Source organism: Lycium barbarum, chromosome 9, assembly GCF_019175385.1.
Source record: "Lycium barbarum isolate Lr01 chromosome 9, ASM1917538v2, whole genome shotgun sequence".
Classification (NCBI taxonomy): domain Eukaryota; kingdom Viridiplantae; phylum Streptophyta; class Magnoliopsida; order Solanales; family Solanaceae; genus Lycium; species Lycium barbarum.
Genome location: NC_083345.1, coordinates 26,575,223 through 26,589,878, shown reverse-complemented (window position 1 = coordinate 26,589,878; position 14,656 = coordinate 26,575,223). Strand labels below are relative to the sequence as shown.

The 14,656-nt window shown below is 35.7% G+C and overlaps 1 protein-coding gene across 50 annotated transcripts; it reads left to right on the top strand.

Moving 5' to 3' along the window:
* The first annotated feature begins 759 nt into the window (after positions 1-759).
* LOC132610676 (uncharacterized) lies at positions 760-13,599 on the top strand. Of its 50 annotated transcripts, none has more exons than XR_009571248.1 (9): positions 844-1,103; positions 1,818-1,878; positions 4,047-4,210; positions 4,813-4,915; positions 9,902-10,090; positions 10,890-10,987; positions 11,650-11,681; positions 11,793-11,901; positions 13,412-13,599. XR_009571248.1 is itself a non-coding variant. In XM_060325021.1 (6 exons), the coding sequence occupies exons 4-6, from the start codon at positions 4,047-4,049 to the stop codon at positions 5,973-5,975; spliced, it is 753 nt and encodes a 250-aa protein (XP_060181004.1). In that variant the 5' UTR covers positions 760-1,193; positions 1,818-1,878; positions 3,866-3,926; the 3' UTR covers positions 5,976-6,214. The 50 variants fall into 50 exon arrangements, 10 of the variants coding, with proteins under 10 accessions (XP_060181004.1, XP_060181003.1, XP_060181002.1 ...); XR_009571250.1 differs by having other exon boundaries at positions 850-1,103; positions 9,902-9,993; XR_009571240.1 differs by adding exons at positions 3,378-3,542; positions 4,321-4,445 and having other exon boundaries at positions 875-1,103; positions 4,047-4,098; positions 10,890-11,901.
* Positions 13,600-14,656: the final 1,057 nt, after the last annotated feature.

Below are 14,656 nucleotides of genomic sequence, written 5' to 3'. Positions count from 1 at the left end.
TAGGATCATTGTTCTGGTAGCAACACTATCGTCTTTTCAACACTCATGACCTCCAATGGCCAGAGTCTCTATCCTTCAGTCCCAAACAAACCACCCTCAAATCAACCCAAATGTAATATCAAACAATGATGATAGCACTATCAAGTTGAATTCCACCTCTATCGGAACTCATCAACACACTCTATAACCAATCCTTCTCAAATCACCAATAGTGATGTAAGAGCTCCACATCAACCTCCTACTATTAAGACAAACCTAGGTACATAGAATTCAGCTCCTAAATCATTTGTAGCAACATTATGGTTGAGGTCCCGTGATCATGTCGCAGAGGTAAAATGGTGACTTGTGAAAGTGGTAAAGATGAAGTTGTAACGAGAAATATTTCCTAAATGGTTGGTTTCTATATCAATTTTGTGTGTTATTTTGATAAGTGTATTGCGAAAATAAGAAATGATGATGGAGTAGCAATAATTGTCTTCAAGTGATATTTTTGAGAGTGGAGAGAATCAATTGTTGGTGATCAACTCAAAACATTAGTCAATAAGGATAGACCTAGCCCACTTTTATAACAGTAAGAGTTAGATTTGACTCCAATTATTAATGTATGACAAATATATAGATCAGTTCGCAATGTCCATATATAAATTTGGACCAATTTTCACATCCCTTGGAATGCGGCTCTTCCTTGGACCTTATTGACACACATGCTTATTTGTGCAACGGGTTGCCCCTTTTTTTTTTCCTTATTGGAAAGTACTAATAGATACGAACTCATCCTCTGCCAAACTCTACGTCTGGCATGGGCTCCAAGCAGTTCCACTTATACCATCAACAACAGCAGCTCAACAATCGTAGATAATCGTTGCAATATTTAACTATCTAATAAGCATGAGTCCCTTGGATGACCAAGGGTAATTCAGTAAATGTGCCTTTGGTCCTCCAGGGGTACTTTAGGTATGCTATAGCACACTACAACATTCTGGAATGACCGAAAAAAAAAACTCTTGAAGCATCCATCTTCCCTCTTTGGCATTCCAAAACCCAAAGTAAAAACAGACGCTGGAAACATCTGCTCTTGAGCTCTCTGTTTGTTACGATTTTAGGTATGCTTTTCTGCTACTAATAACTCAAGTAAAATAGAAGAAGCAATCAAGAAATTTTGTACTTGGCTTCCAAGGTTTATGAGTAGGAAGGTGTATAATTTTTTTGCTTTTCAATTGTTAATATCAATATAATATATGTACTTCCTGATTCTCCATTAATATTAATCAAGAAAGTCAGCACTCGACATTCTTCAAGTTTATTTTCTGATGTATTGTTGTAACGAGTGATCTTTCAGCATATATATACTATGGGCTTTCCTTTATGGCTTTGGCAAACACTTTCCATTCTACTACTTGTTTTCATTTATCTTTCTTGTTCTTCCTCTTTTCTCTCTGTAATCTGGTGAGAACCATTTCTGCTCAGCTTTTGTTCCCATTGTTTTTCTGTTTTCTCTGCTCAGGCCTTTTTCTTTTAAGTTTTTGTCTCTTGTGATTTTCCAATTTCTTCACTTCGATGTAGGGGAGTGGACAAATACTGGGGATATGGTCTCAAAATGGGTTTCCATTATGATTATAATCCTTCTCTAATTATTTAGTCTTCCTCCGTACATGGTGGTTTCGCAATTAGATTGCCCTTTAAATTGAAGGTCTTCCTGTTCATATCCTTTTCACTGTTACATATTTAGTGGATTTTAATTTCTCAATACATGACATTATGGAATATTTGTGATTCATTTAGTTAGAACGTAATGATTGCAAAATTTGATTTCGCAGGTTCTTGAAAGTGAAAGTTGCTCGAGATGGGAAAAAAGGGACACTACTTCGACTCTAAGAGGTAATTTATGCACCTTTTCTTCTAATGGTATATGCTTAGTTTTAATGCTGAATGGGTGTGCTTTATATTTTATGTTATATTGATAGATGTGTGTATTTATGAACAAATTAAACATTAAGATTACCCAAATTTAGACTTCAATAAAGAAACTTAATGAAAAATAGATGTCTAATGATAAAAGAAAGACAGACACAACCCAAATTGAGAAGGCAGGGAAACATACATATCGTGGTACCAAAATAGTGTGAAAAATCTTAGCCTAACGTATCACATACAGAGAATTGACTCCTGGAAAAAAGGCAGCACCTCTAGAATGAGGTCGAGAGAAATATACTGTGAGAATATGTCTTCACTCTGAAAATTCTACTGCTAGCCGTTCGGTTCAGCCGTGTTCTTCCTCTAAACCCAAAAGCATAATTCCAAGGCAAGCTGCTATTTTCATTCGCATATACTTTTTTTTATGTGCAAAGAGTTGTGCTTAGTAGTAGTTTATATTTTCTTATTAGCTAATGTGGTTGAAGTTTATAGCCCATGTGCCACTCCTAACAATGAACAACCAACTTACTATTTCAGGATACATTTAAAGAGTTATATATATTATGGTACTTTCGATTAACGTTAGGGATATGTAATGAGTAGTATAACTTTTTCTGTTGGCTGAAACCTAACATGTGTGCTTCAATTTGTTTAGGTATTTGTTTTGAACTCATTTTGTAGATGTTTTGTGTATTTCATGTGACTTGAGGTTAAGGTTGTAGTATTTCTTTTTCCATTATTAGTTCATCATAGACCTTTTTCTAACTAAACTCTACAATAGCTGTATAATTTAATGGCATGTGAGAAGTTTGAATTTTATGCTTAATTTGGAATAAAGTCGAGAAGACAATTTCTTTCATGTTTTTGTGAATGGATCGGAATTGCTCTAAACTACAGTTATTATGTTGATTTTTTAATATTTCTGGATTGCTTGTTTGTATAACTCATTTTTTAAAGGTTGATTTTCCTTTTTCATTGGACTTTGCAGGTATGAATTTTCTGTTTAGTCCTTCGAGCACTTGATAGTATTGATAAGCTTAGTTACTATCTATATAGATCTTTTTTATACTTTAGGAACTATAAGGAGATATGAACCTCAAAAAGCAGATGACCAGCCATAATATATTGGATAACACAATAGACTAAAACCAAGTATAGTTATAGAAGTTAGATCTTGTGCGTGCAAAATTGTGTAATTATTTTAGCACCTTAATCGTTTATTATCAAACAGTAGATTGACCTTTGCCCATATAAGTTGTTCTCTTGCATCAGAACTTTGTATGATTTATGTATTTTGTAAGCATTTGAGGAAACATGTTTGTCAAATTATCTTTCAGGTATTTCAAAAGAGCATAAATACCAATTTCTAGGTTAGAGGTTGCCTGTCAATTATTTTGCCTATATTTTGTTTTCTTGATTGATTTTGGGGTCCGGAACAAATTTATTACTACTTTATTGTGCAGTATATCGAGAGTTGGCTTCAGTGCTTATGTGTCATTACCAAACAACAATTTACTTTATGATGGGAAGAGTATGGAATGGTTTTCTCTTAGAAATACTCAAAGTTACAGAGAGTTAAGAGTTTCCAGTTTCTTAATATTTTGTCAAGATGATCGCAAGAGATACTGGTAATCCTCCCTATTATATTCATCAATTTTAAATAAATAAACAATTTAATGGTGATGTGAACGCCAGACTATATCTGGAGTCTCATAATGCTGACTTTTTTTTTGGGGTAGAATATTTTGTCTGGTTCAAGTTTTGTTACACTTACTCCTATGTACTTCATTTTACCTTGATTTTGGCAATTTATAAAGACCAACTACCAATTACAATTGACTCTTTAGCATAGGCTCCTCCTCCTAATTGAGATAGGGATCAAAGGTCTGATGGACTTCTGGATTTAAGTGGTAAAGACTTCTTTGAAACTCTAGCAATGATGTTGATGCAGGCGATAAATGGATTAGAAAAGCCACTGAAGTAGCAGTGTGTTGTACTTCAACCTTTCATGGGTAGGATTTTGGAAGAAGTAGTTACCATAGTCTGCATGGAAGAAAATTTTATTGCATTTAAGATTGTTACAATATTATTTTTCAGTGCCTAAAATATTATATTCTTGTGGATTGGTGCAGATGGGATTTTTTGCTGAAGCAGTGCCAGTTCATATCTTTCATTTCGTATCATGTGAGCTTTTCTATGTTTATAATCTGAAGATTATACTTGCCCTTTTTCTGGGGATGATGAGTTAAACGAATTGTCTAATGTGTCTTGCAACACAAATTACCTATTTTGCAAGGTAACTAGCAGAAATCCCAGTCTTGAAGTCTCTCTATGTATTACATTTCTCATATGTTGGTACCTTTAATTAGTTTTCTCATGTGCTTGACTTGTTAACGTATCATCAAGGTATGCTATGATCACACATAGTGAGAAGACGGTATAGAACTTCAATGATACCTTTATGCAGACTACTACGAAGTGCCATACCTTTATACAGACTACTACGAAGTGCCACATATTAAGTTTAGAAGGTTGTTATGCATTGCTATATATTTCTAAGAAAAATGAGGCATGTTGTAAAGAATATGTGAATAATTGATATGGAACTTCAACGATACCTTTATGCAGACTACTACAAAGTGCCACATATTAGGTTTAGAAGGTTGTTGTGCATTGCTATATTTCTAAGAAAAATGAGGCAAAATGTTACAGTGAGAACGACAAGGCATATTGAAAGAGGTTTAAGGCTCATAACCCTAATTAGGTTTTTTAAGAAGAGTTTTTGTTTATCAAAGTTATCCTTAGAATTCTGCTGCTCCAAAACACGCCTTTAATACGGAGGTGTTTTAATTGTTCTAAACTAACTGAATTTATGACTCTTATGCTCTGTATATGCAGACCTCAATGGTAAATATTTTTGTCAAATATTGGGTGGCTCTCTAAAGCTTCAAGGCATTACTCAACGAACTCGAAAAATACAGATCAAATCTGGCATGACAAGGTACAATGAAGTAGCAAGTAATGCTATGTTCTATGTTGTGATTCAAATGTTTGGTTTTCTTTTCTTTTAGTGGATACCATGAAGAAGTATGTGATGTCAACTACAATTGTTAAGACTCGAGTTCTATCCAATTGTAGCTTTAACATTTGTATTAGTGGGACCACCAACATGGAAGCAAGCTCAAAAATGTAATTGTACAACTATGTTCCACAAATGAATTAGTATGAATGTATTTACGTTAGTGTTTAGTCATCTGGTGGTATTCCTTCTTTTTTGGATAATCCTATTAATAATCAAAAGCGGTATGAAATATTTTTCTCATGATAGGATTAAAGACCTGCTGATAGTGGTCCACCTGTGAGCCTTTTAAGTTACAACGTGGTATTGTTAAAATTTCCCTTTTGCTTCTCTTTTATTTATATGCCTCGCTCCTTTACTATTCCACTGTTCAATTTTCTGCAGATCTGAAGAAAAAGGTATGCTTCTTCGTCCATTAATTGCTTCCTTTGTTCTGTGGCGATGGATCTTCTTCTTCTTCTTCTTCTTCCTCTTCTTCCTCTTCCTCTTCTTCTTCTTCTTCTTCTTCTTCCTCTTCCTCCTCTTCCTCTTCCTCTTCGTCTTATTCCTCTTCTTCTTCTTCCTCTTCTTCCTCTTCTTCTTCTTCTTCTTCTTCTTCTTCTTCTTCTGCTCCTCCTTCTTCTCCTTCTCCTTCTCCTTCTGCTTCTCCTTCTTCTCCTTCTTCTCCTTCTTCTTCTTCTTCTTCTTCTTCCTTTGTTCTGTGGTGATGGATCTTCTTCTTCTTCTTCTTCTTCTTCCTCTTCTTCTTCTTCTTCTTCCTCTTCCTCCTCTTCGTCTTCCTCCTCTTCTTCTTCCTCTTCTTCTTCTTCCTCTTCTTCTCCTTCTTCTCCTCCTCCTTCTCCTCCTTCTTCTCCTTCTCCTTCTGCTTCTCCTTCTGCTTCTCCTCCTCCTCCTCCTCCTCCTCCCCCCTCCTCCCCCTCCCCCTCCCCCTCCCCTCCCCTCCTCCTCCTCCTCCTCTCTTTTTGATCTCAAAACAAAGTGAAGTGTTTCGTTTTGTTTTATGAGTACAGTTTGACTCTTCTTATTCTAAGTTTTCTTTAATCTTTCTTGGATTCTTAGTTAGTCAGTGATGCTTAGGTTACCACTCTTAGGCTGCTGATGAATAATGATTAATGAAACTATTGAATATTCTATAAGACCAAGCTTTGCTAGGTCAATTTTCTGCAGATTAAATGTTTGAGGGTGGGTGTTTGTACCTCTTCAGTGAATCATCTTTGATTATTGCAGCCTGTAGGTGTAATCGGCTTCTTTCATGAATAATTGCTTAAGCAATAAAACATAGTAAGCAGTTTGAGATTTCTATAAGATTAATTTTCTACACATTGGGTATAATGAATCATCTTTGATGATTGCAGCCAGTAAATGCAATTGCCTTCTTTCAAGAGTAACTACTTAACGAATAACGTAGTAGAGAAGTCTTCTAGATCTTCTCTTTACACAATAAGGTCAATTTTTTTCTATCTAGGTTTATAGTATTAGCATGTAAATCTTTGCTTGCTGGGTGGCAAGGTATTTAATCCAAAACTTCTATTAATTGTACAGATAAAATGGTGATGTTTGTACTCTTTAATTGGTAACCAAGTAAATTCATTTAATGTTTATTTTGGTTGATAGTGGATCCCATAAACCTCTTTACAGATGCTAATGCATGCTCTATATTTGCTCTGCTCTTGATTCATAAAACTTGGAACCCTCCTAGAAGTAAGAAAATCAAAGTACTTCTCCATGATATCATTAAATAGAACTAAGAATGTCAGACTGAAATCAATATTCTAATACATTAAATCAATAGTGTTCCTTAAAGTGAATATTGGTTACACTTTTTGTTATATCCCGCACTTTCGCATGTTCGGGAAAATTCGAAATGATCTTGATTTGTAAGGAATAAAGCCATATGTTGAATTGAATTCACACATGTGTGTGTTGTTCATGAAAAATATTGGTGTGGAAATACGGAAGAAGGCCAAGGACAAAATTGGAATTTTGGAAATTAGTTTCGGGAATTTCAAAATACGGACTACATTAATTGGGCTAAAAAAAAAATATAGAAAAAGGCCCAAATGGAGGGAGCTTGGCCGGCCATAGTAGGCCCAAGCCCATGGAAATTTTCCATGTGTTAATTACATAAAAGGGTGATTAAGTCATAGAAGCTTCAAGACATTTCAAGAAAGGAAATACAAGCCAAGGATGCAAGAACAAAAGCAAGGCCATTTCGGCCAAGACCATGGAAATTTGGGTAACTTAAATCTTGTTCCAAAAATTGTTTTCTTGTAGTATTCCTACCAATTCAAGTACCCTCTACAACGTGGTATAATTATTTCGGAAGATGGTTCATCCGTTTCATCGTTTTCGCACTTTGGGCAAGTGAAGGAGTTGAAGAGAAAGGGTAAGATTTAATCCCTTTTTATGTGTTATGAAGGTCTGGTTTATGTTGTAGGAGGTAGAAAGAGTTAAAATTCATAAGAATATGGAAGATTGCATGGTATTTATATGTATGTATGTGTAGCCGTGGATGCCTTGATGTATAAGTAATATGAGTTGAATTTTATGTTGTATCCTAGTTATGGTTATGGTGAAATTTATATTGGAAATGAAAGTGGAATGAATTTGGTTGAAATTGAAAATATAGGTGTGTGGCCGTGTGGTATTGTGTTGATAGTGGAAGATGAATTAAATTCCTTTAGTATGATAATTGTGTTGTTGTGAAGTGAATGGAAGAATAATGGTTCTTGTTGTTATGGAAAATTTGTTGTTAAGTTGTTGTAGGAAGGTATGCAACTTTATTATAATTTATGTAAATATGGAAATGGAAGTCGTTAAGGTGTAAATGATAATGATTGTTGATGAAGTTGGAAGATAGAAACATGTTATGGAAATGTTTGTTAAAGATTGGAGACCTTGGATGAATTATGACTTTAGTAGAAAGTTTGTATATTTGGTATACCTTGTGAATATTTTGTAGAAAGGATATGAAATGCTTCCAAATTGCGTTGTAATGATCAGGATTAATGGTGAATATGAAAATATTGAGATTGGTTTGGAAGTGTGAGGTCGGAATGAAAGATATTGCGTTATGTCGGAAAGAAGGCTAGTTTCATTATATTGTGTTATATTGTGATTGTTGTTGTTGTTGATGTTGTTGTTGGGTAGTTGATTGTTTTGGCTAAATTAGACTTTCGGGAATGTTGAATTTATAAAGGAAATGCTGTCGAAATTTCGGTAGGCAAGTATGTGCTTAAGATCGGATTCTTAAGGCTTGAATATGACAATTGGTAAAAGTGACCATTTGCAGATTTTGGACGAAACGGGAATCGAATTTGAGCGAGCGTAAGGCGCAACCAAGGTATGTAAAGCTGTCCTTTTCCTTCTCTTGGCATGTCCTAGGTGTACTAGGCTTGAATTTGAGCCTCGGGGATTATTCTGTTCGTAGAAAATCGAGTTTGATTTTGGGCACTATTCATTCAATGCAATTGAACTAGTTTTCTTATGATTTGCTTATAAAGTAAACTATATGTATGCAACTTCCTAAATGGAGTCGGAATGCCTAAAAACGATCAAGGACGACCTCATAAGGTCTATTACCTGTAATTTATGTACGCCACCTCGAGTTGGTCCGAGGTGGGCCCACAAAGCTCCGATACTTTTTGTATGACTTTAATTGCCTTGTTTCTGTCCGATCTTCACAGGCAACATCTGGGCTATTATTCTGTTCATTATATGACAAGTGTTATGACTATTTTTATAAGTCTTATAAAATGATTTTGACATCTGGAACGTTTCTGGAGATCTTATTCTGGTAAAATCTGTCGTGCCGTCCGAAGCGACATATATGCGTATGTTATGAATATTGTCCGAATACTTTGATTTGACCCGTCGTTTGGCCTACTTCAGTTCCATTGAGTCTGTATGATGATCTGTGTGTATGTGGTTTCTCATTAATCTGTTCGTGGACGCCTCAATGCTTCCTTCACTGCGCCCGGGCCAGGTTCTGTTATCGTGCACATTCCACTGCATTGTTCACCGCGTCCCTCGGTGTGCGGGCCGGGATCTGTTTACATCTGTATGTAATCTGATTATGCGATGTATGGGGATGGCGGCCAGGATGGCATATGATCTGATCTGTCTGTCCACCGCGTCCCGTACTAAGAGGGTCGGGTTCTGTTACCGCGTCCCTCATGAGAGGGCCGGGATCTGATATATGTATGTATGTATATGCTATCTGCATCTGTATAAGCATATGACTCTGTATGACTCTGCATGCATGATTCTGTCTGTCCGATTGGATTATGATTCTGTCCGTTACACTTTTGTCTGTCCGATTGGTTTATGATTCTGTCCGTTACACTTCTGTCTGTCCGATTGGTTTATGATTCTGTCCGTTACACTTCTGTCTGTCCGCTTGGATTATGATTCTGTCCGTTACACTTCTGTCTGTCCGATGGGATTATGATTCTGTCCGTTACACTTCTGTCTGTCCGATTGGATTATGATTCTGTCCGTTACACTTCTGTCTGTCCGATTGGATTATGATTCTGTCCGTTACACTTCTGTCTGTCGGATTGGGTTACGATTCTGTCTGTTACACTTCTGGAAATCGGATTCGGAAAATGATTTTGTCTGCGTCACTTCTGTATGTCTGATCCGGACCATGATTTCGTCTGTTACATTTCTGTACCTCTGGCTCTGATTATGATTATGTCAGTCACATTCTGTGCCCCTGATCCGTACGATGATTCTGCCAGCTAGACTCTGTATTTCTATTTCGGATTCGGGTTCGATTCTGTCCACTATATTTCTGTACTTCTGGTTCGGATTATGGTTATATTTGTTACATTTTCGCTTTACATACTCGGTACATTTTTCGTACTGACCCCCTGTTCTTCGGGGGCTGCGTTTCATGCCGCGCAGGTACTCCCAGACGAGCTGAAGTTATTACAGAAGATGATCCAGCGGAGTTGGCAAGCTCCATTTGCTCCTGGAGTGCTGCCGAGTCAGAGTTTGTATGTTATGACTTCTGGACTTATGTTAGAGACTTTGCAGACAGTGTCGTGGGTATTGGTTGTCAGTCTGTATGCGGCTTCGTCAGCCGATATGTCGGTCTGTGTTATGTTCTGAATTCTGTGTGATTATAGATTGGTTCGGCTTTGAAACCTTGAGAAAGAATATTTCAAAAAAAAAAAATTTTACTATGTATTTTATTTTATTTAACTTAAAACGTTTGATGTGACTTTATGTGCAGCAGTAGTCTGAGGGTTCGCTCGGCCCTAAGTAAGGGTCGGGTGCCCATCACACCCTAGTAAGGTCGGGGTGTGACACTTTTCAAAATTTTTGTAGAAAATAAAGCAAGTCAGACCTGACTGCAAGATGACATATTGTAACAACAAAAGCAAGGGATTTTCATTTACTGTAAAAATAATTTCTGACTGTTGGACAAGTGAAAATGTTATATTTATACTAGAAAGATAGATGCAGTTTTACGACAATAGGGGATTTGCCTTCTGGGTTGAGCTCGTCGCATCGGGCTTGCCTAGTGCGGGTTACCTCTTCTGTGTGGTTTGCGAGCTATTGCACAGAAGTTGGGTTTACCCTGTGCGCACCCGAAGGGTAGCGGCTGCGGGTTCCCATGTCATCAAAAAAAAAAAAGATAGATGCAGTTTTTTTTTTTTTTTTAATATTTTGGTAACAGCAAATTGATGCTACTGATAGTTCTCTTTTTATTTTTTTATTTTTCAAAGCTTCTGGACAACAATAAGCATCACAATCTTTTAAATAGATGGTTTTATTGTTCAAGTATACTAAACTTTTCACTAACCTTGGACATTAGAGAACTTCTACTATTTACAGATCGACAAAAATTTAATAAGCTAATATATGCTTCTTTTCTCTAACTTTTCAGGTTCACAAGTTTCTCTCTGTGTTAGGGACGAAAATAAAAGGCTTGTTTCTTACTTGGAAGTTATGTTTTCACATTCCAGAGCCTATAGGATGGTTGTGGTATGATGTTCTTACATGACTCTCATATTGGTACTTGATTCTTGATCCACTACCGAGTAATATGAACTATGCTCTTTTTAAGGCATCAATCTATTGGTAAAATTGCTGCCTATATACTGAAAATGTGTTGAGTAAACTGATTAATTCATCATGATATTGGAGATTAATCAGTATATAGATTTTTAGTGGCAATTTAATATGATTTCTTGTCAGTAAAATGTACAAGAAACCTGCAGCTTATATAAGTAAAGATAAACAACAATGGGATTAATGGATAGATTGCCTTAGCGAGTTTCCTGAAGTACTAAAGATAATAAAGAGCTACCTGATCATCTGTAAATGTACCGCCAGTATATGTAACAGCAGTATAATACGGTGAGAGTCTCTGTATAATTGACACTCCCTTAAGTTAATTTCTCCTTTCTCAACTATATGAAGTACTAATTAGTGCACAAATGAACCAATTTTTAGTCATTTTTTTATTGCCATTGCCCTTGATCCTTCTATTAGGTTGCAGCGAAAACTTCAAGCCAGTTCATTCTTGCATTTACATTTATATTCAAAGTCTTTGTGGATGCTTCTCTGCTGAGTTGAACCATTACAACTATTTCTTTTTAGTGTTTCATTCCTATTTTGCGTCATCTTTCTTTACGCTTTCTCAGTTTCTCGATGCATCTGCCCTCTCTCACAAAAGGTTAGATATTTCTTCTGTTATCTCCATTTGGGTCTCCTTGACTTTATTTGTTTTTTACTCCTTTGTTTTATGTGTTAATCCTTGATTTATAAGTGATTTATATTTATAAAGAGGTATTAACTAGCCACAATTCGGAAGAGACTCGTACCAGTCCAACCTGAACAGAGCTATTTTAAGGTTTAGAAGCTTCACGCTTTGTTGTTTGCCTCTCTCCAAAAAGGTGAAATTTCTCTTCTTCTCCATCTAGGTCTCTTTATATTATTGTATGTTTTTCTTTAATTTTCTTCCCTGGTATTACCATTACTAGGCTGATGAAGTTTATTTATGGGTTTCTTTTTGTTTCTTGTGATCTTGTTCTTGTGTCTCAATGGTTTATGGTGGTTGGTCACAGGGTTCCCAAATGTCGCTAACGACAAATGTTACATAGATTTAAAGTTACTACCTTATATCTCTTCTGAATTAAGTCATTTTTTGGTGCAATGATTTTTTGTAGTTATTTTAAATCACGTCCTTTGTAAGATTCTAGGTATGTTAGCCTTTTGTCAACTAATTTCAGAGACCTCTGATGTCATTCAAGCGACTTTTTTTTATTTCACCTTCAGTTGATCATTTTTATAAGATCAGAGAATCATAACAGTTGTCCCTATTATAGATCTTGAATGGTAAATCCTGACATTCTACAGTGTTAAACTCATATTGTCAGCTTCATTAAGTAGGAGGAAGTTACCACCTGTTCATCACGTGGGAAATGCTCAAAAATGAACTAGAGCAGTCCGTGGCTCTCGCCACCTGCTGCAATGGAAATGAGATTACCACGTTAAAACAAACAGAGAAAAGTTTATTCGTTGGTTGCAATTTCATTCTGTGTTTCTTAAGAAAAATTAGCTCCTAACTTTACCACGTCGCATCTTACTTTATAGTAATGTTGTGCACTTACTTATGTTGCTCGGACTCTTAAAAAATATCGACGCGTGCGTGTCAGATCCTCTAAAAGTAGTGTTTTTTTGAAGGATCCGACATGGGTGCGGCAGCATTTTTGGAGAGTCCGAGCAACTTAGGCACTTGCATTATCAATGCTCTCAAGCAGATAAAAGTGTAATCGTTGCCCCTTTTATAGAATTTGAGTGGTAAATCCAAGCATTTTACATAGAACTCTTAGATTCGCAGCTTCACTACAGGGGAATTGCTTAGTTTTGTTAGCAAAATGTTTGACCCCACGAAGAAAGATATGAAAGGGTTGAATTTCACTATTATTATCACTACTATTATTTTGATAACAATGGTTTCTTCATGTAGTGATTAAGGAACTTCTGTTTGCTAAATTTAGTCCTATGGAAACGAGATGTTATATTGTTACTTCTTGTGAAGAATTATTTCTCAACTAAGTGTACTTCCATAGTTTTGAACCTTTGAAGAACTTACTACTCTCTTAGGAGGTACTGCTTAAAGCAACAATTTGAACTAGAACGTACCTCACATAATGGAACTTTTTTGTGTCAACAACTTGCTGTCAAGATTCTCTCATGTATGAAGCAGAGGCTACACATAGCCTTCTCATAAGAGGCCTTTCCTCGTTGCTTGTGATGAAGCTATCTGCTATTATAAAGGATTTTAAGTGTATCATATTTGTTTAATGCTTAATTTCATATTAACTATTTGTGAGCAAAGAATTTAGGTTTTTAGTTGATATGGTATGCTGGTGTTTCACTTGATTTCATTTCTTTTTTCAGATTCTAGAAATCAGCTGCCAATATTCAAAATCCAAGCTATTGCAACATATCTCATACATATAATTGAGCCACTACAATCTTTGTTTTTGCCTTTCTAACAAGCTCCTATACAAACTTTGTTTCACAAATGAATGTAAAATTGTATGAAGCATATTATGTTAGTGTTTAGTTTAATCATGTTTTCTTTATTTGCTTTTCAGTCGTAAAAATTGCCCATAGGCACGGACACACATCATCTAGTAATATCTAATGGCTGAGTTGTACGGTGAGACTAGATATTGATATAACTCAACTCATTACTGAAAAGTGAATATGTCACATCCTTTCAACAACAGGATACAGTTTCTAAACCCGTGTGAAAGCTGAATAGTCGGTTATAGCAACAATATCCAAATGAATCGTAATCCCTCCATCCCATTTTACGTGAAGGTGGTTGATTTGACACGAAATTTAATAAATATAGGAAGATTTTTAAAATTTATGGTCTAAAACAATCCTCAGATATATGTGTGGTTGTAAATCATACTGTCTTTAAATATAAAAAGTTGTTATTCTTTTTTTGACCAAATAAAAAAAAAAGAGCGACATATAAAATAGGACGGAGGGAGTAGTAGATTAGTAGTGGCTAGTGATTAATCTTTTATGGTCACAGATTCAAATTTTAGCTTGTTGATGGTTGTAATCATAAGGGAATTCAGTATCTACCGAGTTTAGAAAAAAGGATGATCTTACAATTATATGTATACATATTATATTATTTTTATACGTAGCCCGAACAGAAAACTAACTAGTAAAGTTAAACTCATAGACACGGCCTTAAATTCGCCTCTTAGGATACTATCTCTCAAAAATTGGTGCAGATAGAGTTTGCATCTGCTGTGGCTTTGCAAATATCTCACTTGGTAATCAATACAACCGCTAGTTAAAAAAAAAAAAAGTGACGAGTTTCTAGGTACTATAACTAATTGTTTATATTAAACTAAACGACAATTAGAATTTCATTATGAACCAAAAGAACGTTTAGATTGCTTTTTTCCACTGTCCCATTTGAACAAAAATCTACTACGACTCTACAATAAGCCCAATCTTCTAAGTGAGGGATTTGTTCTTTTTTTGGGGTCCAATGCTAGTCTGTTGGATTCGCAGTTTCAAGTAGTAGTACATGGTGATTACTGCTTTATATGTATATATGATCCCTAGGCACTACTTTGCTTTGACGTAGCTTTTTTTATTTTCGTATAAATA